General features: G+C 42.4%; 1 protein-coding gene across 1 annotated transcript in view; it reads right to left on the bottom strand.

Moving 5' to 3' along the window:
- Positions 1-491: 491 nt before the first annotated feature.
- LOC116333145 (MAM domain-containing glycosylphosphatidylinositol anchor protein 2-like) overlaps positions 492-25,959 on the bottom strand; it is a 209,511-nt gene continuing 184,043 nt past the window's right edge. Inside the window, exons 13-17 of the mRNA XM_039603582.1 lie at positions 24,440-24,595; positions 8,464-8,616; positions 8,245-8,375; positions 4,890-4,989; positions 492-4,282 (exon numbers count right to left, since the gene is read on the bottom strand). Of these exons, the coding sequence (XP_039459516.1) occupies positions 4,194-4,282; positions 4,890-4,989; positions 8,245-8,375; positions 8,464-8,616; positions 24,440-24,595 (629 nt within the window). The 3' untranslated portion in view covers positions 492-4,193. The remainder of the gene's footprint in view (positions 4,283-4,889; positions 4,990-8,244; positions 8,376-8,463; positions 8,617-24,439; positions 24,596-25,959) is intronic.

Here is a 25,959-nt window from a genome sequence, read left to right as displayed (position 1 = left end):
TTTCCAGCTAATGTGATAATAATGTAGCAGAGGAAAACTAATACCCAGAGGAGCTGAAATAATAATCTGATCATCAGCTGCAGCAGAAAAACACAGAAGGAAAAAGTCACCAGAGGGAGAAAAAGCAAGAAGAAAAATCCGGGGAAGTCATTCGTCCCACGAATCCTCTGCTAATCCTCTGGGATGGAAATACGTCTAATTTCTATCGGCTGAAAACTTGTTTGCTGAGGAATTTGATAAAGACACAGTGAATCAGAATGAATAACAATAATAAACTATTTTTATAAGGTTGTCACTGTTGGATAAGTCCGGTGCACTTCCATTTGATCGAAACGTCCCCACAGATTTACATATTCGGATCTATTCAGAGAACTTTTGTCACATACATTCAGAGCATGGTTTCATTACTTTGATTAAAATAAATTTTCAGGTCAAGATGATTTTATGAAACCATGTGATCAAAATGGAAGTAGGATGCGTTCCATCTGGTGTACAGAAGCCCATTCGTTGAAAAAAGAGTCAAAGTTGTGAAAGAAAGTTCTTAAAACAAAAAAAAAATGACATTTTAATCATTATGTAAAAACCAAAATGTATAATTTAAACTCCAAATGATGAAATGATGCCAGATTTTACAAATACGTAAGAAAGGAAAAAAAAATAAAAGTTGTACCTACAGACCTACAGAAATTCAGTCAGGCTCTAGTAAGGCGAATTATGACCTATGATACATTAAACCCAAACTGCCGCCTACAATAGAGAGATAACACCCATGCAGAGAGGGAGTCCATGATTTACCCTCCCCGCGGGGCACTGCAGCCTATCCCAGCTGTCTTTTTTTATCCATCCATTTATTTATTTTTAATCATGCTCATTTGTAATCCAGTATTTTTCTTTTCTGTAGCAGAACGAGGGGATGGTAACAAAATCAAAATAAGTCAAAATAAAGACCAAAATAAACAAATGGTGAATGATAGGTTATTTCAGTGTTTATCATGCTAACTGTGGAGCCATTTTTCTTGGCAGAAATGGGCTTCCATACATACACATATATGAGCAGAGACGATGAATCAGGAATCATAGGTGTGCACGTGTGTTGACTCTGTTTAATAATTATGAATCTTTTGTGCTTTTCTAATAGATGCTTCGAAATACGAGCATGACCTCTTCAACCATGATGTCAGTTTCTTTAGGATACAAAAATGCTTTGTAGTTTAAAATCTTCTTTAATACTTTTTATAGATTTAATAGAAATCTCAAAACCCAAAGAAAAATTCAGTTAAAACCCCCACACATGTTAAAAGCAACAAAATAAAAACAGCCTCCCCTCCCCAACACCATTTTTAAACTATGGTAGGAACAACAGAGGATTTGATTTGACATACTGTTCTTGTTTTATTTGTTGAAAATCTTTAGCTAATTTTGTAGTTTAAGGTAACTGTTGGTCTCAGGTAGCATTAAAGTCTTCGGCTCCTACCAGAAACTCTTATTTTGGAATACTAAAATGGTTCTGAAACGCCAACGCTTGAATCTCATTGAAACAGGGATGAGAACTGTCCAACGCAGGTATCATCATATCGTCAGATGATGGTTGCATGTTGGTCTTTTATTTACGTGGTTAAATAAATCAGATGTCCTGTATCCACAGTCAGTTTCCTTGTCCATGGCTTCTTTATTGGTGCCTTTTTAAAATGCCATTCAGCATGGCTTAGGTTTTCACAAAATCCAACATCTCCACTAAAAGAAAAAGAAATAAAGTGTTTCTCTGCATAATCAAACCGGAGGACGTTTTATGTTCACTCCAGTCATCAAGACAGAAATATGTTTGACTCTTCGTTTCTGTGACGAAGGCTGGCGGTCCGTGGCCCAGCGAGCATTCCCTCTGTGAATCTGAAGGCACTTGATGGCAGATGCTGACCTCTCCTCCTTGGTCCGCCACAGACAGACAGATGTCAAAGTAGGCTCTGAAAGTATGTTTTTTATTTTTTAAATGCCATTTGCTTGGTCCACCCGCCCTCCAAAAGCATAAAAAGATAAGCGAGAGATGACTGTCGGTCCATCTCACAGTACAGTACTGCTGATGTGCTAAGGGGGAGAATGGATTTATGGGGACGTGGATAATGAGAGGGAAAGGTGGGACAGGGAGGAAGGCTGACATTCAAGCTGTGCATGTCCTCTCTTCTAACACTGACTCTGTCTAAAAGTTTAAAGAGCTTCGCTGTAGAAAACTGGATTTAAGACTGGAACCAGAGACATAAGCTGCATCTGCTGATGGGACAACCTGACTGTGATGGGAAACTCTGCATGTCCACGTGAAACCTTCAGGGCAGGAGGCCTTCAGGGGCAGTACTAAGCTGTAGGTTACCTGTGTTTAGCTCTCAGGGCTCGTGTAAAAGCAGAACAACAGCCCGTGATGTTGGCAGTAAAGACTGAAAAACGTAACTGTTCTGTCACACATGGAGTGGTTGACTGTAGATCAGTTATTTCTACTTTAAAGGCTCATTTTGTAATGAATGAATAACTGTGGGCAGCAGTTCAGTGGGTGTCCTGCAGTGTGTCCAGATGTGTGCTTTGTTTCTTATTTCTCTTTAGCTACCCCACCATTTATTCCAGATGTTTGTCCTTTTCTCAGATTGCCACCATCAATAATGTGCTCGTAACGACTCGCCCAGATGGTCCACTGCACCATCTTATGGTACAAACTGATGTTTGCAGGCCGGGCCTAATTGAACTTTGACATCTTTTTAACACAAAACATAAACTCATATCGACGGCTTTACTGCTGACAGCTTTATAATTTTGGAAACTTTTACACGGGAATTTGATGAAGTATCTTTAAGACAGCAAACTCTTTAAAAACAGGCATCCATGGATTCTTCACCCTAATCCACATTAGGGTGTCTAACCAACGAGTGATTCTGATCCTGGACTACCTAAAGACTTTAAGAGCGTGCATCATTTGTTGGTTACTCCATAATGTGATGGTTAACATCAGACATGTGAAAGATCCCTGACTCAAGACCAGGAGGAAAGACAGGGAAGGGTCAGGAAGTGCCAAATCAAATATCAGGATTGGCTGATTGACGTGGATTTGCTGTGACGACGCCACACAAATAGTTTGTTTTCTTTCTTTTTGGTTCCTCTTTCTTCTTCTGCACATATGCTTGCTGCTAAATGCCAACATTTCCCAGCAGTGCCTCTCAGACCTTCTGGCTTCACGTGTCTGAAATTTATGCTGGAAAACTACTTGTGTTTGTAATGTTGGATTTGCACTAATAACCAGGGCCTTCTGGCAGGATGGGAACATAATTCAAAGTGTGATCTGCCTATAAACATGACATGTTCCTTCATTCATGCAGAATGATACCCATTAATGATACCAGCACAGGTCCCCATGGCACAGTTTACACAAGTGCCAAAAATAAAGATTGATGAAGGAGAGAAGAAGAAAATTCAGACTGAAATTTCTGGTTCTGCTTTGAAATGATCTGATAAAAGATGTTAAAGCTAAGTCCTTTTTCTCATCAGCAGCCACAGGTACTACTTCATCAAAAAAAAACATATTTAAAGAAAATGCTGCTTTGAAATAAAGCTGTAACTTTAAAAAAAGCTACACCTGAGGAATGTCTTTGGGGGTTAAAATGGCAAACAGGTAACTGTCACCTCCCTACTGCGTGTGCACGGAAGACATGGAAGAAACACCAGAGAAAAATCAACTGTTTATCTCATCGATGTCAAACCAAACAAAGTCCAGCAGCCAATTTAATTCTAAATAAAGCTGTCTTATTTACAAAATAAATGCTTTTCCTGGAACACTTAGAGAAATATGGTGACTCATCAGACAATACTGCTGTGGTTTGAAGGTTCTTCATTGTCAGAGCTTGTCGCGCAGCAGTTTCCCTCTGCTTCCAGTCTCTAAGCTCAGCTACTGCAAACACGTCTTGGACTGAAGCTGCTCTGTCTGAAACCGATCACTGTGACTCGAGAGAGAAGAGGAGCCCAATAAAATAAATCTGGCACCTTTAAACTCAACTCTCATGTCACCAAACCATCGTATGACCTCCTGCTTTAGCTATCTCGTCTCTGACTGTATCTTTGGTAGCAGAGGGATGGAGTGGGGTTAAATGTCGGGAATGATGGAGCAGGAATAGGTGGGCAAAGAGTCAAAGGTCGCAATGTCCGACAGAGAGGGGGGGTCACCTCTGCTGGCCAATCAGAGCCAGAATCAGAGTGATGCAGTGCTGCCATATATGTGGCGATGAGGGTGGGGCGAGTGACCTTAGATCTGTGTGGAAAAAAGAAAGAGAGCGAGTATGAATGACTCACAGGGTAAAGACTGCCATGTTTAAATAAAACATTCAAATCAAGTTTAAGCTGCATTTAAGCAGTGTGAAGCACAGCGGCAGCTGCAGGTGTGCATGTGAAAGCAGAACTCTGACAAAAATATTTAATGATGTATCAAAATGTGGACTTTTACATTCCTCTGTTTATCAGGACTTCATCTTATCACACGTCCACATGGTGCACTGCGCTACTGCAAACACAGACTTAGAGCATAAATGATCGATTACAAAACAACAGCAATCCTTTCACAGTGATTTCACCAAGTTGCAGCTTCATTTGGACGATACATGCTGTAGATGTCTGTGTCGACACTTTTGGCCATTTTTAGCTTAAACTTAAGTTTAAAAAGGAGGCTATTGTTCGAAAGCTCTGAACATCTTTCATGTTTACAGAATTCAGAAACAAAAAGTATTCAAGAACAAGTCCTGGAGGTCTTCCACCTCAGTAAGAATAAAACTTGGTTAGAAAAGAACTGAGACTGAGTGTGTGTTTGAAGGAGCCATGAATCAAATAAAAGTTTTTCATCAAGGTGCTGTGGGCATACTCACTGTTGGGAGGGGGGTCTTTACATTCTCCCTCCTCAATGGTGACATCATCGATGGCAATATCTCCCTCAATACCAGAGCCTCGCACCCCCTCGATCACCATCTACAGAGACACAGTGACAGGAAGCTCATAGGATGTTTGAGAGGAAGTAACTGTGGTTTCCAGAAGACTAGTTGTATATAGTACAGTGGATATACACGGTATCTGTTATATAGCCTGTGGCTGCCATTCCAGGACGCAGGTTGAGTTTCTTAACCCTCAGATGAGGAAATCTCCAGGTTTTCTCTCAGAGTTAGTTAGCAGGCTTCCAGACTCAATTTAATGTCAATTTAACCTGGTTGCTGACAGGTTTCCTCTCAGACTCTTTCCTTCCTGCTGCATATGAACCAGCTGACTGATACTTTCACTTCCTCGTTAATTAAGTTGGCATCAAAGCTCAGAATGTCATGGGCCGCGAGAGTGAGACTCGGGTGTGAAATGTATGGTTTTCAGGGTTTTTATTGGTTTTTAGCGTTATTTTGTTATCGTTTTTTCGTTAACCCGGTTTTCCTGGGTCTTTTCACGTGTGTTATGAATAAATCTTTTTTTTTGGTACCGGTACTAGTTCATGTTCGTCTTGTGCCTCCGCTGTAGGGTCTGAGGGACCGCTGCGGCCTTCGTCTCGTGTCTCCACTGGAGGGTCCGAGGGACCGCTCCGGCCTTCGTCTCCTGTCTCCGCTGGAGGGTCTGAGGGATCCGTCCAGCCTGCGTCGCCTGCAGCGCCACAGTCTCTGGCTTCCACGCCGTCGCCTATAGAGTCTTCATCTCCGGCTTCCACACCGTTGCCTGCAGCGCCACCGTCTCTGGCTTCCACGCCGTCGCCTATAGAGTCTTCATCCTCGTCTGGTCCAGCCTCCGTGTCTTCGCCCTCGCCTGGTCCAGCAGCCTCATCGTCCTCGCCTGCAGCAGCCTCATCGTTCTCGCCTGCAGTAGCCACAGCGTCCTCGCCTGCAGCAGCCGCAGCGTCAGCTTTGCCTTCGTCCACGCCTGCAGCGTCAGCTTCGCCTTCGCCTGGTACTGTGGTTGCTTTGCCATCATCATTTGTACGTCCAGCTCCTCAACATCGCCGGCCGCTTTCCAGGCCACTGGCTGGGCGTCATCACCATAGTGGGCGGCCTCCGGACCGGCTCTCTCGTTGCCGCCGCTGCCTTCCGCGCGGCCGGTCTCCGGACCAGCTCTGTCGTCTCCTTCGCCTGCGCCGTCGCTGTCGCCGCTGCCGCAGCCGCAGCCGCAGCCGCAGCCACTGCTGCAGCCTTCCGCTCAGTCGGCCTCCGGATCTCCTTCGCCTGAGTCGCCACCGCTGCCTTCCGCACGGTCGGCCTCCGGATCTCCTTCACCTGCGTCGCCGCCGCTGCCCCCGGAACTGCTCGGACTCCTGTGCTGTCGGCCTCCGGGCCGGCCCCCTGAAATGTTCTGTTTTGGACATCTGTGCTGCTGGCCTCCTGGTCGGCTCTCTGAACTGGTGTTGTACTCAGTTTTCTTGGGCTCCGGTGTTTATTTTTGTTTTTGGACTCGTATTTTGTTTTGGGATCTTCTAGTGCTCCTGTTTTGTTTTTCTGACCTTGTGCTTCGAGCCCTCCTTCCTGGACCCCTGTTTCCCATCCCTTGATTCCTGGTGTGTGCATTTATAGTGTGTGTTCCCTCGTCCTCGTTGCTGGTTCGTCTGCGTCTCTCCATCCGTCATTCTGTGCATCTTCCTCCGTCTTCCTGTGCATTCTCCCCGCGTTGTTCTCCCTGCATCTCTGTTTCATGTCTCAAGGTTTCAAGGTTTCAGGTTTGTTTTTGCTTAGCTTTTCCCAGTTTAGGTTACTCTTAGGTTTTGGTTTTGTCCACCACGTTCCTGTTTGTTTCACCTTCATGTTAATAAAGCTCGACTTCCGAAGCAGTCTGCACCTTGGGTCCTTTAACAATTCACACACGGCTTGCCCCGGCAACCCGTGACACCCTTGTCAATATATAAGGACAGAGAAAGCAGTTGTGCCAGCTCAGAGTGAAATCGTCTCCTCCTGATGATTTTCATGTATTTAAAGCAATTTCATAAAAGCAGCTGCAGACAGTCTGACTGTGCTCTGAACATGACGTGTTTTCACAGATTCAGCCATTAAACATTTTGAAAGTACAGAACTTCCCCATACTTTCTGCTCAAGATCACCTACATCTGTCTCCGTGACAGCAGTGACTCTGCCTGCTAACAAGTATAACAGGCTCCACAATGGATAGGCAAACCACATCCGGGCACTTCCATGGTGGTACAGATCCAAAGTGGATGGGGATCAAGAATTCAGACTGGATCAACCCTGGATCTGGTTATTTCCCAGCTCATTACATCTATTTTGGATCTATTCACAGAGGTTTATTTTGCCTTAACACAATATGTAATTGTATTAAATTGCTTCTTTATATTCCTTATGTGGTTCATAGTCCCAACACTATAATAAAACATCTAGCTGGCCGACAAACAGACAGCTCTATAAAAGCTTCCCATGTTGCCTCAGGACTTCCAGGCCATACTCGGCACAGATGTTCCTGTATAATACGTTGGCCACTTGGTTATGTCGATCCAAGTATGCCCTGCCTGCTAGCATCTTGGTAAATGGACTGATTCTTATATAGCGCTTTTCTACTCTCCCGGAGTACTCAAAGCGCTCTATACAACATGCCACAATCACCCAGTCACTTTCTTCTAACTAACATTCACACACATTCATCTGGGAACTTTGGGCAAGATACTAACCCCCAAGTTGCTCTCTTCTTTTTTACCCGTTGCTGTGATGAATCATGTTAGGAACTTTATTTGTCTCCAGTCACATACATACTTGACTCAAGTATAGGTGTTGACTGATGTAACTGATCAGTGTTCTTCTTCTTAAACGCTATAGAGCAGCGGTCCCCAACCCCCGGGCCGGTCCGTGAGTCATTTGATACCGGGCCGCGAGAGTGAGACTCGGGTGTGAAATGTATGGTTTTCAGGGTTTTTATTGGTTTTTAGCGTTATTTTGTTATCTTTTTTTTGTTAACTTGGTTTTCCTGGGTCTTTTCACGTGTGTTATGAATAAATTTTTTTTCGGTACCGGTACTAGTTTTATTTTGTTGTATTTATCCGCGACACCTTAAAGGCCGGTCCGTGAAAATATTGTCGGGCACAAACCGGTCCGTGGCGCAAAAAAGGTTGGGGACCGCTGCTATAGAGCATGCTTTCTGGAGCAGTGCTGCTACTGTGGTGTGGTCTCTACAGAAGGTCACTCTGCTCTACAGCTGCTAGTTGTTATGTTGGGTGGTGTGCAGTAAAGAGTCTGTGGGGATTGGTGTGGGCTGTACCTGAAAGGCTGTGGTTGGGTGGATGTTGACCTTGGCTTGACACCAGCGGTCTCCTTGGTTACCGGTAAGACTCCAGACCAGGGTATCTGTGACCGCTTGACCTTTCTGATGCAGGAAAACGTTCAGAGCTCCTACAAGACATGAAGCAGCGCTGTTCAACGTTATTTTTATTCATCACGTGGTGTAGCTGTGACACATGGATTTCTGCTTCACTCTCACCTATATGTTTCCCATACATGTGATAATAAAACGCAAAGCAGTAGGTGGGGTTGTTGCTGACAGGGGAGCTTTTGGAGTTGAATGTCGGGGACAACAGTCTGGCTGTGTCACCCTCCAGCCTTGGCCTTGATGTCTCTATGTACATGTAGAAACCTGACAGATCACAAAAACACGAGTCGGGGTCAGAGGTCAGGTAAAGGGTTTACAAACTAACCAATGATTAAAACTCTAACGCTGCCAGCCAGTAACATGTAGGGATGGGTATTGATAAGATTTTAACGATTCCGATTCTGTTTAACGATTCGATTCTTTATCGATTCTCTTATCGATTCTTGTTTTTAAAAAGGAGAACACTAAGGTCGATTAGCTTAGAACTGTTTTATATCTTCTCTTTCAACAAGATAGAAATTTAGGAGTAACATGGCCTTACAAACCCAACAGTGAGATCTTAAGAGATCCACAGCCTACCGCTCTTCAATGGGGTGTCACAGGGTCCCCGGGGAAAATTATAAACGTAAAATAATAAAATAAATATTCTTCTGTAGCAATAACAAAGTATAACATAAATTATTCTGTAGCAATTACACAAGAATATCCAGTAATGTCCCTGCCTACAATTAAACACATTCACTTACCATCTGCTGTGGCAAATGGCTGCAAGGTTTTGACCACAAACTAGTCACTGCTCGGTGACATTCGGGCCTGAAAAGAGACGCTACCGGTAGACTGCAGCGACAACTGCCAGCGAGCGCCAGCCAGACTCTGTCTGTCTGTCTCATCATGGTCACCTAAATGCACAGTAATGGCAGGTTTTGTAATAAGGCAGATCGCGCTAACATAATATGCACTGTTAGTTGATTATTTACCGCCGCATTAACGGGAGATGACGTGCAAACGTTACCGCTGCTGCTGCTGGGTTGAGATTCACGAGTCCGGAGCGGTTTTGTGAGCGAATGCTTTTGCATATTCGTAGTGTTTCCTCCCTTAATGAAATATCTACTTTGCAAGTATTGCAAGTTGCCCTGTTGTCATTCGTTCTCGTAAAGTATAAACAAACTTTTAAGCGTTTGAGCCGCTTAGGCGCCGTGTTTCCTGCCAGGTACACTCCGACGCTCTGCAACGTGGTGACGTCATTCGGGGCGACTGGAATCGATAAGGGAATCGTTTGCAAAAATGGCAAACGATTCCAAGGAATTGAAACAGTGGGAACCGGTTCTCAACAAGAACCGGTTTTCGATACCCATCCCTAGTAACATGACACCTGACTTTTTTATCAAGGTGGTCATACAACATGTTAGTTAGAGCAACAGCAGAGCAAACACTTTGTGAATCAGCCGACATCAAATGCAAAAAAATTCCCCAAGCAACAAGCATGTGATTGGCTGAAGAGTCATACGAATGTGACAAATATCCAGGAAAATGAAAATAAATACATTCAAAAACCTTTAAAAGTAACCCTTCACATGGTCAACATAACATTAAACGAGTTAAAATATAAGTTTAGAAAATTACACTATTAGATAGCCAACACAATTACAAACAATGTTAACTGAAACTCTGCTTATATATAAAATATATGCTATAAATATATGTTATATGTTATAAATATGAAAAAATGTTAATTCATGGCATTGCAATAGTGACCTGTGCATAAATGTGCATATGCTTGTAGTTATACATATGCATTTGTTAAATGTGAGAGTAAAAAGATTTCAGATATGTTGTTTTTAAATTTATTCTTTAAGTCCTTTTGTTTTTGTTTTCACTGTGAAACTTGGACTTCTTAAGAAATGTACACACACAAATATTTCAATTTTCCTGTATTACTTTTCTTTCACATTTCAGGCATTTATTGTTATTTTACTTTTACCTGTTTAATGTTACTGAAATTGCTTTGTAAGTGATTTTATAGACAGTTGTTGGGATACAGGAGAAATACTGTACACTGAGACACTAATCCCTGTTTTGGAAGAATCACCTGACCAACACGGAGGATAAAGGAACAGCTAAAGAGATGAAGGAACAGTTAGAGAGATAACGGAACAGTTAGAGAGATAAAGGAACAGTTAAAGAGATGAAGGAACAGTTAAAGAGATGAAGGAACAGTTAGAGATAAAGGAACAGTTAGAGAGATGAAGGAACAGTTAGAGAGATGAAGGAACAGTTAGAGAGATAAAGGAACAGTTAGAGAGATGAAGGAACAGTTAGAGAGATAAAGGAACAGTTAGAGAGATGAAGGAACAGTTAGAGAGATAAAGGAACAGTTAGAGAGATGAAGGAACAGTTAGAGAGATAAAGGAACGGAGAGATGAAGGAACAGTTAGAGAGATAAAGGAACAGAGAGATGAAGGAACAGTTAGAGAGAGATGAAGGAATAGTTAGAGAGAGATGAAGGAACAGTTAGAGAGATGAAGGGACAGCTAGAGAGAGATGAAGGAACAGCTAGAGAGAGATAAAGGAACACTTAGAGAGATGAAGGAACAGTTAGAGAGAGATGAAGGAACAGTTCGAGATATGAAGGAATAGTTAGAGAGATGAAGGAACAGTTAGAGAGATGAAGGAACAGCTAGAGAGATGAAGGAACAGTTAGAGAGAGATGAAGGAACAGTTAGAGATATGAAGGAATAGTTAGAGAGATGAAGGAACAGTTAGAGAAATGAAGGAACAGCAAAAAAGAAGAAAATGAGCACCGCAGGGCAAACTCTCCAGGAAATTTCCTTTGACCTCTGCAGCTGTCCAGGGAACTGAATGTATAACCTTGCCCTTGCCTCACTTTCCTTCCCATTGATCTGCACAGATGCGTCCTTGAGGCAGCAACTGTAAAAAGTGATGTCACAGTCCTGCTGCAGGAACAGCAGTGCAAGCAAATCCACCCCGGGCTCATCCAGCATGGAAACAATCGGAACAAATTAAACTGTACACGAGTGTGGAGAGACGTGGCTGTGTTTACACAGTTTACCCCAAGGGCTTGCTTTAATGAGATTCTGCTGCAGACTGAGATCCTGCAAAGGAAACAAGCCACAGAAAGGAAGAGATTTTCTAGAAGAAAATGAAAAGGAGATAAAAAAAACCCCAAAGAGCCGCTGTCACATGTCAGCTGTGTGCTCTCACTTCTTTTAACCTTTGTTTACTCAGGGATTAAACTCTGAGCACGCACAGCTATTTTTATTTTTCCACGTTGTACTGTTAATCCACTTTAAGCTGCCAACTCCTGCCAGGAACATTTTACTTAAACCTTTTGTATCTTAACAAGCAGGATGAGAGTACCTAATGCATGTTAATATATGCATTTACAACAGATTTTAGAAATGAGGACAACACTACTCACTGTTGATAAAGGTGTGCACAGTGGGATCGGACACAGTATGAATTTAAATATAAATTTCATTACAAATGACAATATCAGCTTCATACTTTGCGTAATCTCTAAACTGTTTGTCTACATAAATAAAAGGGTTGGAGGAAAGTCAGTCTCATTCGGTCTGCTGCAGTATGAATCCTTGTCTGCAGGGATACTTTGTTTATCTTGATCGTAACTTTGTATTTAAACATTTTAATATTCTCATCCTGAATGACAAACATTATTTTCACTTGTGAGAACTTGCTGTGAGACACTCCTTGTCCTCTGAGAGCACCGTGAGGCAGCTTCTTTGGCTGATTGGAGTCTTGGTTTTAATTTAAAAAATTCTGTATTTCTAATGACCATGTTTTCTCAATGAACGCATCATGATGTATTTTTCTTCTGATGGCGCTCTCACTTTTGGTCAGCCTGATCCTGTTTTGCATACAGCTGATCCAGTGTGCAAAACGACCAGGATGCTCGTCTTTTAAAACCAGCCTATGGCAGCTGAAATAACAGCACAGCCACTGTCATTCACATATATGAATCGTGATTTTGTCAGACGCTTTCACTGTTATAACATCATCATCATTTAACAATGCTGAACATAAAAACCTTACTGGGCTCTTCTATTGGGTCCTTGTTTCAAATAGGCAAACATGTACAGATCGCTTAGTTATGATTCAAATTTCAATGTCAATTTAAATGCATTTCAACTCCACACTCTAACACTTAACACACTACAACTGCACTGTCCACTACACTTTAAACTGTTACTCTATCCACCCTTTGCTTTGATTATTGCTTTGTACACTCTTGGCATTCTCTCCATGAGCTCGTCTTCTGAAATGGTTTCCGAAAGTCCTAAAGGAGTTCCCAGAGATACTGAGCACTTGTTGGCCCTTTTGCCTTCACTCTGCGATCCATCTCATCCCAAACCATCTCCATTGGGTTAAGGTCAGGTGACTGTGGAGGCCATCAGCACTCCATCACTCTCTTTCTTGGTCAAATAGCCCTCACACAGCCTGGAGGTGTGTGTTGGGTCATTGTGCTATTGCACAATAAATGATTGTCCAACTAAACACAAACCGGATGGGATGGCATGTTCCTGCAGGATGATGTGGTAGCCATGCTGGTTCAGTGTGCCTTCAGTTTTGAATACATCTCCAACAGTGTCACCAGCAAAGCCCCCCCACATCATCACACCTCCTCCTCCATGCTTCACAGTGGGAACCATGCATGCAGAGACCATCGTTCACCTTTTCTGCATAGACCAGTGCAAAGCACAGATTTCCATGATTTGTTTCTTTGCTACATAATTCCATATATCCTGCCTCATATATTTCATGTCTTCAGTTTGCATCTACAATGTAGAAAGTAGTAAAAATAAAGAAAAACCATTAAATGAGAAGGTGTGTCCTGGTTTGACTGGTAGTGTAGGCGTAGAGCAGGAGGAAGGGTACAGAGCATTATGTGGGAGAAATCATGTGTTTCTGAATGTAAGTTTAAACAGCAGACGGGACTGGATCACTTCTGGGGAGCTCTGGGTTTGGGGGTTTCCCTGCTTTTGCAGCTCTTTGAATCTTTGAATTTTCTGCAAGTGCATTTTTCTCTCAGTGATGCTGTTCTTCTACCTCAGGGCAGAGTCTGATGTCCAGGTGTTGACAGCCAATCACATTGCATTAGTTAGCCTCTTCTCTCCTGAAGCCGCTCTGGTGATGACAGGTTGTGACTTACAGTCCACATTTCTGCTGTGTCGCTTTTTCTCTGCCAACAAATTGCTACGGGACATCTCAAGTGTTCAGCTTTGGAGATCTCCAACACACTTATTGAGATTCACAGGTGAGTTTGACAGCAAGGCTTATATACACCTCCAGCTCTCCCAACTGGTAATACAATCTGACTAAAGTGTTCTCCCAGTTTTGTGGTGTGACAACAAAACCAACTCTGACGGGCAAAATTTCTTATAGGTCGATGAGGCTGTAAATGTGTTACCAGGGAGAACTTGTGATGGTAGTGAGATTTGGAAGCCATGACAGTTTTAGTTCAATGCAAGAAAAACAAACAAAAATAAAACATGTGCCTCAGGTTACTTTTTCTGCAAGGCCACCATATTTAATCAAGTGTCTACACAAAAAAGTCTTTTAAATGGTAAATGGTAAATGGCCTGTATTTGTATAGCGCTTTACTAGTCCCAAAGGACCCCAAAGCGCTTTACACATCCAGTCATCCACCCATTCACACACACATTCACACACTTTTTAAGGGTGAAGAGAGGTCTTCACTGACTCCTGTACCTGAACTCAGCATGCAAAAGTCAATATTAAAAAAGGGAGACCTAATCTGAGTGGGGGCTAAGCCAGACCCAAACACATGAGGTCAGCCCTAAGTGAAATTTCTGACATGTCCAGTTTTCTCCTTTGGTGAAGGATCCTGCACATCTCTGATCATTTGTGACAAAAGGACAAGAGTGAAAAAGAAAGTTTACAAGACAGTAGTGTCAAGGTTATGATGATGTATGGTTTGGGGACAGTGGCACTGACAAAAAGACAGGTGGCAGAGTTGAACATCCTTTCACTGGGAGTGATCAGAAACGAATATATCAGAGGGACAGCTCAGGCTGACGTGTGCAGAGGAGAGAGAGTGGATATCCTGGGCAAAGCATGTTGAATATGGAGCTGTGAATCAGGGAAAAAAGAGGAAGAGAAGATTCATGGATGAAGATAATCTCCTGTGTTGTACATGGTGTCAAACTGAGGGCAGATGCTGTGTTTTTCATTCTAAAGCTTATTGCCAAAAAGTAAAGGAATAAATACCACACAGATTTTACAGAGCGCACAGATTTTTAGGGATAAATGTGAGAGAAATTCTCACCATCGACACACTTTTGTAATATTGAGAAAAAACCGAGGAGAATGCTTTCACAGTGAAACTTTCATATAAAAATATGAAGAATTGAAATACTCTGTTATTACTGCTGGCTGCATTTTCTCCCGCTCTGATAGACCAAAGTCACCATCTTCATTTTTGTTTGTCTCTGACTGGCACTGAAACATCAACACGCTGTGTTTTAACGTTGATTTCAGCTGCTGGTCAAAAACACTGGAGCTTCTAGAAATATCTCTTTGACAGCTGGCAGGTTTTAGTGAGTGTTATGAAATAAGATGCAAATTAACAAACAAACTCAACTATGAACTGTCATCACTATTTTCAAAATAATTTATCCAGGGAAAGATGCTAAAGTTATCTTATAATAACTGGACAGTTTGACAGGCGAGCTTACTCCACCTACTTACAAACCCAGTGTCACTGTGACAGTATACAGATAATTCAGTCAGACGTGTCTCTCTGTAATCAGGCTGTGAAAGTCAGTCTGACACTGATGTCCTGCTTTTTCCTGATAACCTGTGTCTGCCTGTGTGGCACAAAGAAATGCCAAACCACACTGGAAAATGTGGCATTTAATCAGGTGTTCCACTGATGAAATGACCATATCTTAGGTGTTTGTTCACCCTAGTTGGGAGTTATTCTGTCTGATTAAATCACACTGAATAGGCATGTTTCATTTCAGCTGATCCCTGTATAGAAAGCAGAGTCAAAATCAGAATCAGAAAGACTTTATTTATGTCCAAGGGGCAATTAAGATACAACAGAGCAGCATGACTTTGAAGATAAGGACAGGGCAATAAATACACAGAATATACTTACATAGACCGTTTTAAAATTAAAGTGACTGAAAGGTGAATAAATAACTGTAAGTGAGTAAAAGTGAGTAAAGTGTTGGCAGTATAAGAAGAGTGTAGTTTATGTTTATGGGTGTGGGAAATGTTCTTATCTGCTGGAGTTAAAAAGTAGAGTGGCTTTGGGGACAAAGGTGGCTCTGCTCCTCTCAGTCCTGCAGGAAATGCAGCGTAGGCATCGCCCAGAGGGGAGCCATTGAAATGCGGGGTGAAGAATGTGAGAGGGGTCATTGATTATTTTGGCTGCCTGTCTAAGTGCCTGTTGGCTGAAAATCTGTGCCAGAGTTCTGACAGGCAGGCCAATGATTTTAGAGCACACTGATGCAGTGTGCTGCAGTCTGTTCCTGTTCTGAAGGCTGAGGGAGTGGAACCAGCAGCTGATGGAGAAGGTCATGATGCTTTCCAGGAAGGCATAGTAAAAAGTCATCATGATGGGTGTGCTGACTCCAAAGGAGTTGCGTTTCCTAAGGAGGCACCTCCTGAGAATGTCCTCTGTGTTGGCAGAGAATTTCAGGAGGTTGTCAAAGATGGTTCCCAGGTATTTGTACTCTTCAACTACCTCCACTGGTTTCCCGTGGATGGTGGTGGTGACTGAAGCAGCCAGATCCCTCTGCCTACTGGAGAAGGTCACCACCATCTCTTTGGTTTTGCTCATGTTCAATTCAAGTTTGGAGCTGTCACACCACTCTACAAACTCCTGCAGAGCGGGCAGTGACAGGAGAACTGTGTCGTCAGCATATTTAACCAGGTGACAGTTGGGCTGTGTGGATCTGCAGTTAAGCAGGTGGAAGTTTAGTATGGCGTCTCATCAGTCCAGTTTTATTGTGCTTAAAATTTACACACAAAGACTTTCAGTCTTAAACTCATTTTGATAAAAGCAAATGTAACAGACGATACTTTACGACTACAGAATGTAGAGAAAATTAGGATCTTGGGGTTATGTTCTCTAGGAATCGACTAAGGAGCGAATGACACACAGCTAAAAGAACAGATAACATTTATTTAAACAAAACCATAAACAGTCATTCAACAGTTCACAACAGTTGCAATAGTCCATATTTGTCAGTCCGTGTATTCAGTTTCATAGTCCAGAGTTCAGAGTTCTTCTCAGTCTTTTCAGTTCAGGTGTGTGAAGTGTGTGTGTAGTGTTAATGTTAGTGGTACTACCCGGGTAGTGTATTGTTTTGAGATGTCATATGCTTATCTGTCAAGAAGCAATGCAGTTGTCACTTCTAAGTAGGCTGGAAACCTTCCTGCATCACAGCTGGGGATCCTGAATCCTGGTTCGCAGCAGGTGGATTTACTGGCCTTGCTCTCACAATTTTAGACTCCGACAAAAAAACAACAACCGGAAATGAACAGAAACCACAAAACAGTCATCAACAAAAAGTGTCTGCATTTCCCAACAAGCGGAAGAATAAAATCCAATTTCGTGTCTTCACACGTAACCTTTTTGTTGTTGAGGTGGTTCGGGCATCTGACAAGGATGCCTCCTGGGCGCCTCCTGGGTGAGGTGTTCCGGATAAAGCGGATGAAGATGGATGGATGGATGGATGGATTAAAGAAAAACTCTCGGTGAGTAGCTCCAACCAGCATATGTAGCCTTAGCATTGTTCTCCTTCTCTATATCAACTCAAGTTCACAAGCACTAAACAATCTCATAGTGCCACCTACTGACATTCTTGGGGAACAGCAGTTCATTTTCATGAGACAAATTTTAGTTGGGTTACATCCCTTCCCCCCCTAAATGGGCATGCATCCCTGCATGACAGCAGTCACTTTAAATGGTTTTTACTCTACCAACACATGGGGAAGGGTTTGAGTCAAGGTCTCCAAAAGTTGAATCTGTTCATCTGGACGTAGCGTTTTGTGGGAGAAACGTTTCGTCACTCATCCAAGTGACTTCTTCAGTCTCAGCGGACTGCAGGTTTCCCCAAACCTTATAAACAGTACATTTGCATAATGACTGAAACCAGCCCACTGAAGGAACAATGGGCTGTGAGGTCAGTTCCTTAATCATAATTATGCAAATTCCCATGACCATTGATCAACAATCACTGACCAAAACCCACTGATCAAAGAACACTGATCAATGGCCATGAGTCCCATTCACAGAGAGTTGGGGAATGGCTGCAATCACAGCGTTGTAAGATGGCGAAAGATGTACCCTTAGGCACCCTCCTCGATTCAGAGATGGTCTTTCCCTCTTCACGTAAATGGCCTCCTTGACTCCGCCCTCAAACCAGCGTTCCTCCCTGTCCAGGATGTGTACATCCTCATCATTGAAAGAGTGTCCACTGGCCTGTAGGTGTAAATAGACTGCAGAGTCCTGGCCTGACGAGGTGGCTCTTCTGTGTTGTGCCATCCGCTTCGCTAGAGGTTGTTTGGTTTCCCCGATGTATAAATCCTGACAATCCTCCTGGCACTTAACAGCGTACACTATGTTACTCTGTTTGTGTCGGGGGACCCGATCCTTGGGGTGGACCAGTTTTTGGCGCAGCGTGTTTCATAATTATGATTAAGGAACTGACCTCACAGCCCATTGTTCCTTCAGTGGACTGGTTTCAGTCATCATGCAAATGTACTGTTTATAAGGTTTGGGGAAACCTGCAGTCAGTTGAGACTGAAGAAGTCATTTGGATGAGTGACGAAACGTTTCTCCCACAAAACGCTACGTCCAGATGAACAGATTCAACTTTTGGAGATTTACTTTCCTGGATGATTGAGAATGCATCAAGACGTTTGAGTCAAGGGCATGTGAAAAAACCTGATCAAGACTGTTTAAAAGAGAATGCATCACTAATGTTAAGGGATTTCCCAAGGTGTTGTAGGTTAGTCTGCTAGGTTCATTCCTGTTCCTAGTTGACCGCCTGATTTCTCTTGTTTCTGGAGGTTTTTCATCTTCAGCAACTTCTGCCTCTAATCCATCTCCATCACTCTCCTCTTTTCCATCCGACAGCCCTGTTTTTTCAGTTTGGTACTGCTCCTGAGTTACGTCAGTAGCTTCTTTCAGAGGTTCAACATCACTTTCTGTAGCTGGATCTATATCAGCACATGAATCGTGAACAGATGAATATTCCTCACTAACAATAACACCTGTTTCTTTCATTGGAGGGTCATTTCCACTAGAGTCTTGAAGTGAAACATCACTCTCATCCAGCTCCACGGGTGCAGAATGAAACTCCTCTACTGCAGGGTTTAGATCGGACTTATCTGGGTCCACACTTTGTTTTGACACAGACTCAGTTGCTTTGGGGATTTCACTGACAGTAGTGAAAGCCGGGCAATTGACGTCTTCGTAAACTACTGGAAAGTCATAATCATATCATCATATCATCATCACCAAGATAATTGAGTCTCCTTCAACTTCAGAAAATGGATTCTCTTTGGAGGTGTTGCCTTTGGGTGTCTCTTTCTCTGGACTTCCATGACTGGGTTGGATTGGCACTGAGCATGACAGAAACCCACACGATAGCAGTAAATCTCTATGCAATATCCTCTCAGGCCCATCTGACAAGAGTGGAGCAACAACATATACAGCAGAGTCATTGATCTGTTTCACAACTTTGTAGACCGTCTGACTCCATCTGTCAGGTAGTTTGTGTTTCGCTTGTATTCCAACATTCTTGACAAGAACACGATGTCCAACCTCCAAGGTGGATTCTCTCACTTTTAGATCATATCTTCACTTATTGCGTAGGGCAGTTTTCTCGCTATGTCCCACGTTGCAAGTTTGTAACTTTCCTGTAGACTTTCCCTGAGCTTTTTCACATATTCACTGTGAGTTACATTGTCCTGCCTGCTCACATTAAGTCCAAAAGCCACGTCAATTGGAAGGTTTGGCTGTCTCCCAAACATGAGCTGACAGGGTGAATACCCAGTTGTGTCATTTTTTGTGCAACTGTAGGCATGAGCCAATGGCTGCACATGATCACGCCATTTTAGTTTATCCTATTCTTGGAGTGTTCCAAGCATCCCTAGCAGTGTACGGGATGATAGGGGGTTGTTCTTGTTCTTGTTTTCTTTATGCCTAACATTTGGCATAAGTTTTTCATGACTGCCGATTCAAAATTACGGCCCTGGTCACTATGTAACCGTTCTGGTATGTCATAGTGAACGATGAATTTGTTCCACAGGGCCTTGGCAACAGTCTTTTCCTTCTGGTCTGGAGTTGGCACTGCAACAGCAAACTTTGTAAAGTGATCTGTTATCACCAGAATATTCTTTGTTCCTCGACCGTCAGGTTCGAGAGACAAATAGTCCATGCACACCAACTCAAGTGGTCGACTGGTTTTAATATTTACCAGTGGGGCAGATTTCTCAGCTCTAGCCTTGCGGCGGATGCACCTTTCACATGTTCTGACTTTCATTTCAACATCTAAGAACATTCGGGGCCAAAAGAAATGTGTTCTCACAAGGTCAACAGTTCTTTCAAATCCCATGTGACCTACTGCATCATGAAGACTTTCAAGAGCTACTTCTCTGTACTCCTACGGAAGCACTAGTTGAAAAAGAGTCTGGCCTTGGCACACTCGCTTCCGGTACAAGACATTGTCTATTATGGACAACTGATCCTGTACTCTTAACATGAGTTGGACTTCCCTTTCCTCCTTTTGCCTAAGACGATAGGAAAGGCATTTTGCCTGTATGGACAAGATCTATGACTCTGCTTATTATAGGGTCACGCCTTTGTTCTGCAGCCCAATCTTGTTGGGAGAGTCGAGAAGGAGTGCTAGTACCAGTCAGCACGTTGGCTTGAACAAACTTGTCAGGTATCGCACTTGCATCCACTGCCAAACACTCCACCGCAGCAGGTAAGTAGTGGTTTAGCCTTTTGGTGTCAGGAGATATGTGTACTTGGTGCTTCTCGCATACAGCTTTTAGAGCATCCATTGGAAATGTTGCACTGTTTCTCTCTTCTGTAAACTTTGCAATGAATTGCTTTACTCTCTCATCCTCAGCAGTTGTATTGTCATCAGTTTCAACAGAAACATGCGGCCGTCTTGATAATCCATCGGCATCCTGATTTCTTTTACCAGCTCTGTACTGCATGTTGAAATTGATATTCGACAAAGCAGCAAGCCATCGATGTCCAGTTGTGTCAAGTTTAGCAGACGTTAAAACGTAGGTTAGTGGGTTATTGTGAGTCATGACAGTGAAGTCAGCTCCATACAAATAATCAGCAAACTTGTCTGTAATTGCCCACTTCCATGCAAGAAATTCAAGTTTGTGAGTGGGGTACCTTCTTTCACAGTTTGACAGGCCTCTGCTGGCATAGGCGATGACTCTTAACCGATCTTCTTCTTCCTGGTATAGGACTGCACCAAGGCCATGTGAACTAGCATCGGTATGTAAAGCATAGGGTTTTCTGGGGTCAGCAAACCCAAGCACTGGTGCAGATGGCAACTTCTCAATGAGGGTCTTGAAAGCTTCCTCACAAATCGAACTGGATTTTGTCACTTGGTTTTACTTTGTGGGTGATGTAACACTGAGCATGTTTCTGTTCTGAACTTCTAGTTCGATTCCTACATTCAGACCTTGCAGGAGAAACTGAAAGTGGAACAGATATCTCTGCCAAAGGACGGTGAGCTGGCAGAATGATATCATGCATTGTCTCACTTTTTAGGAGAATGGGAACTTTGAAGGATGTCTGTCGTGGCTTTGACATTACATAGCTGGAAAATATCAAGCCACCTGGTAGGCTGGACTGGCTTTGGGGCTCGACTAGAAGAGTGGATCCGGGGCCTGCACAGACATTTCTGACATGTCCATTTCAGGCTACAGTTACAGTTACAACTTTCTCCTTCCCCGTGAAACTCTGTGGGAAAGTGATGTCAACTTCAATGTACCCAAGATAAGGGACAATTTGGCCTGCAACACCTTCAACTTCTAACAGATCATTTAATGGCAAAAGAGGATGAGAAGGTAAGTGGGTCAACTGAAATGATTTTGAAATTGTGGTAACCTGAGACCCTGAGTCAATGACGCAACTATGTGATAGTTCCCCTATTTTAACCTCTGCAAGAGACCTTGATCCGACTAGTCCATTTGGAAGGTGATTTGGAATGGATTCAGCATGTTGTTGTTTACTTTGGCATCTCTGTTCTGACTTGGGACTCTTGTGAATGTTCTTGGTTCCCCTATGTCCCATTACCGGAGCCTGCTCCAGTTTAAAGCTTGACCCTGCTGCTGGGCTTTCCATTCTTCCTGTCTGGCTTTTAGTTCTTTGTACTTTTGATCAACCCCAGCCTTGTTTATAGCATTTTCGCAGTTCCTGGCTATGTGGCCGTCTTCACCGCACCTAAAACAGAATCAAGCCTTAGGCTCAGCTCTCACTGGGGTTCGTGGTGGAACTTGGTGTACCAGAGTGTCAACTACAGGTGCGGGTGGCTCTTGTGTTTTTTTCCATTGCTTTAACTTGTCGCTTTCTTTGCTTTTTAGATAGTTTTGTCATCAGTTGCAGCTGCAGTTCCGCAACCTGCTTCTTTAGACTCTCAGTTTCAGAGATATAGGCCTGCAATACACTTGCACTTGTGTCAGTGTAGTGTGGGAAATCAGGGACAGAATGCATGTGCACAATAGGTTTATGAAGTGTCTTGCCCAAGGACACAACGACCGAGACTGTCGGAGCTCGAACCGGCAACCTTACGATTACAAGACGAACTGCCAACTCTTGAGCCACGATCGCCCCCATGAAACACAAAAAAATAAACAGACGCACACCCAGAGCAAAGAAATGATTTCAGTTTGTTTAAGTCCGGAGAGAACTGAAGTGGAAATGGAAAGTGGGATAGAAAAAGAGATTTCCACTTACAGTGGAACAGATGTTTGATGTTTTCTAACAAGTCAATGAAACTTCAGACACCAACATAAAACATACACTGAAAACTTTTTAATATCGTTTACAGTGGACCAGTTATCCTTATTTTCTCTCACATCCTCCTGAGAACCAGCCTATTGGTTTATGTGCTCTGTAATGGACATTTGCTTTTGGTCTATTTGAGCTATCCTACTAAGTCCTGATGTATTAAATAGAGGACATCATGGGCTTTCCATTGATATGTCACATGATGGGTGTCTCTTTTAGCTCCAAATAAGAAGGAAATCACAAAAAAGTTAAAAGGGAAGATTCTTTTTTCCTTAGTTCTCAGGAGAACATACACCAGTCAAAAGTTTTAGAACAGCACAATTTTTCCAGTTATTTACAGCAGTTCAAGTTGTTAAAGTCCAATGAACAGCTTGAAGTGGTAGAAAGGTAAGTGGCAAACTGCCAGAAATTACAAAAACAAGGTCAGATTACCCAAAATGGAAAAATAATGTGCATTTATTATTGAATTATACAAAAAGGCCTTTTTTCAGGGAACACAACATGGGTTAACAGTTTAAAGCTGTTCTGCAGCAATGGAGGTTGATCAAGCCTTTAAAGCTGGTGCCTTTAAAGAGGTCTGACAGACCCAAAGACACAACAGACGGTAAGGTTGTAAACATGGAGTGTCCAGCACAGTCTGCAGACTTAAACCCCATCGAGCTGGTTTGAACTGGACAGAAGAGTGAAAGCAAAGCAACCTACAAGGTCCACATTTATGGGAACTTCTGCTACAGATATGGGAGAATATTTGATTTCTATTGTAGAAAGAATGCCACGGCTGTGTTCAGCTGTTATATCTGCCAAAGGTGCTACTGATGAGTCAAAGGTTAGAATACGTTTTGGTCTATAAACCGATTCCATGATTTCTTTTTTACTACAATTGCTTATTTGTACTCTGCTTTATTTTCAGAGTGCAATGAGACATTAAACTGCAAAATTTTCAATAAACAACTGGAAAAATTGGGGTGTTCTAAAACTTGTTACCGGTAGTGTATATGTTCAAGTTATCTCTGTGAGTCAGATGTTTAAATTTCAGACTTGAATGTTCTATTCCAGTATTTTCTTACTTTTTTATCTGTATAATGAAATTGAGAGGAAATATTCATAAATCTTGGTCATCTCAGACACACAGTGCTTTTATGACCACAAAAGCCCCGACCACCTGCTGTTCGACCATGTGTTTGTGAGGGGTAGCCAAAAAAAGTTTCTTAAAAGGAGGGTGTTCTTAAAGGGAAATGAGTTAAGATGGTGTGTTTCAGTCAACCGCGGGCTGTACAGGAAAAACTGTGTGTCCAGTATCTGCATACTGCAGTGCTTCCATTTCTCTATGTAGGAAACATGTTTACCTGAGGAACAATCTCAGAGAAGGGTGGAGATGTTGTAGAGTTAGAGAAGCCTCGCTGCTACTGTAAAAAGCAGTGAATGTAATGAGCGACAGCAGCATAGGAGGAAACCAGAAAAGGCACATGTTTGCATCTCTGAGTGATGATGCTTTAAAAAGGCTTAAAATGTGCTGAAGCTGGTGACCCCAACACACTGAGTAAACTGATCAAGAAAGCTCACTCTGTGACTGGTGACTGACTGGTGACCTCTTCAAGAGGTCACTGAATCAACTGTTATCCATTACTGATAAATCTGACCCACCCAACAGTTCAGCAGCAGACTGATTCAGCCCCTCTGCAACAATTACACATTTGAATAATACTAATAATAATTATTAATTCGTATTACTACCAAATATGGGCTAAATAAAGTGTAGAAAACCAAACTAAACACATGAATGAAATCTGTAAAACTGGTTTACTATGGTCAGCATTGTAAAGTTAGCTGTGCGGGAAAACAGTTGCTGATGTAACGTTTGAACTGAGACTGTTCTTGTCATTTGATTTAAAAGTGAGTTGAATGTTTTTGGGATTTGTGTGTGAAACATTTATTAATGAGACACGATATTCAGGAAACGTAAGTGATGTCCACTGTTGTGTGTGTGTATGTGTGTGTGTGTATGCGTGTATGTGTGTGTGTGTGTACCCTGCTTGGAGCCAGTGTGGTCAGAGCTTGGTCCCGTGTTTGGCGTATATTTGGTGTCTCGTGTGGCAGCACTGTGGCGTGTCCAGTCGAACACGTCATTTTTGTCCTGAGAGAACAAACACAATGCCTCATCCTCGAAACCACACTGGAACTCCCCTGAACACACAAACCACACACACAAATATAACCTTAATAAATACATACTTGACCTACAGAAAAATCTAAATTCAGCTGTCAAATTCAAGAGTTATCTGTTTCATTGTCCATGAAAATCATGTAATAACTTGTGAATATTAAATATTCCAAATCTGGATTTATGAAGTGTGATGTGATTGGCTGTTTCCATGTCAGCTGTTGGGTTGCTCCACTCCCACCTGATCAGCTCAGAATAAGCTCATTTGTTATATAATAACTTTAGCATATTTAATGAAACCAGCACAATGTTACTTTCATCGTATTAAAATGACAAAGTTACAGACCCTGGAGTAGGTAAAGTATAAGAGCTACAGCACAGCAAGCTCAGTTGTATATTAAATGTAAATCTCACAACGTGAAGCCAAACTCTGAGTGGTTTTCTTTTGATCATCAGTACGATGGTACAAATGCATTTCACAGTTTCTACACTGATTGTACTCGCTCACTTTGGAGCGTTTGGTGATGTCATGGAGATTTTTCAATCATTAAAGCATGTGAAGCTTAGAGTTAACACTCAACCAAAACAACATGGAGCTGTGTTTTCTCAGAGCATATGCACCACAAACTGCCAGAAGCTTGTTAGATGGAACTGGAGGAGTCATTAAATTCCTTGCAGCCAAAGCTAACTGGCTTCAAACCAGTGTTTATTTTCAGTCGTAGTTTTCATCAGCTACCTTTATTTTTGATAACTAAACTAACGCACAAAGACAAAAAACTGTGAAATGTTTTGACGCTTTACCGACGAACAGAAATAAGATGAAAATGTTCCTGAGAGATGAGATTCAATCAGAGTTATTTAGGTTGTGTAGAGAGGCAGGGCGAGTTTGGAAGTGATCCAATCAGAAGTAATCTCTTCGTGTAGCAAGGGTAGATGTGCACATTTGATCTGCCGCCAACAAACAGGATGGGAAGGTCCTATCCAAAATGTCAGCGCATGGAAGTAAGTGAAGAGTATACATACAGACACCTGTCACATTTCAAGGAAAATAAGATGCTATATAAACTTTTACCTGTAAAAATATGACAAACTTTTAGTCACAGGAAGGAACTAACTAACAAACAGCAATAACCAAAATGCTAAAATAACAGAAGAACGCTGGAATAACTACAATGTAATCGACCAGTGATATTATATGACTTAAAATGTTAAACTTCAACCCATCCACCTGGACTCTGAGCGCCTCTGGCCTGGTCACGTTTCATAGAACATATGCTAAAGTCATGATATAAGAATAAATAAATATCGGCTGATTGTAAGCAGGTCAGGTGGGACGCACCTGAAAAGCTTTTTCTTTACTTCCTGCATGAGTCTACACTCTTTATAT

Source organism: Oreochromis aureus, linkage group 19 (assembly GCF_013358895.1).
Source record: "Oreochromis aureus strain Israel breed Guangdong linkage group 19, ZZ_aureus, whole genome shotgun sequence".
NCBI lineage: Eukaryota > Metazoa > Chordata > Actinopteri > Cichliformes > Cichlidae > Oreochromis > Oreochromis aureus.
Note: the sequence above shows the minus strand (reverse complement) of the source record. Positions and strands in the feature narration are given on the sequence as shown.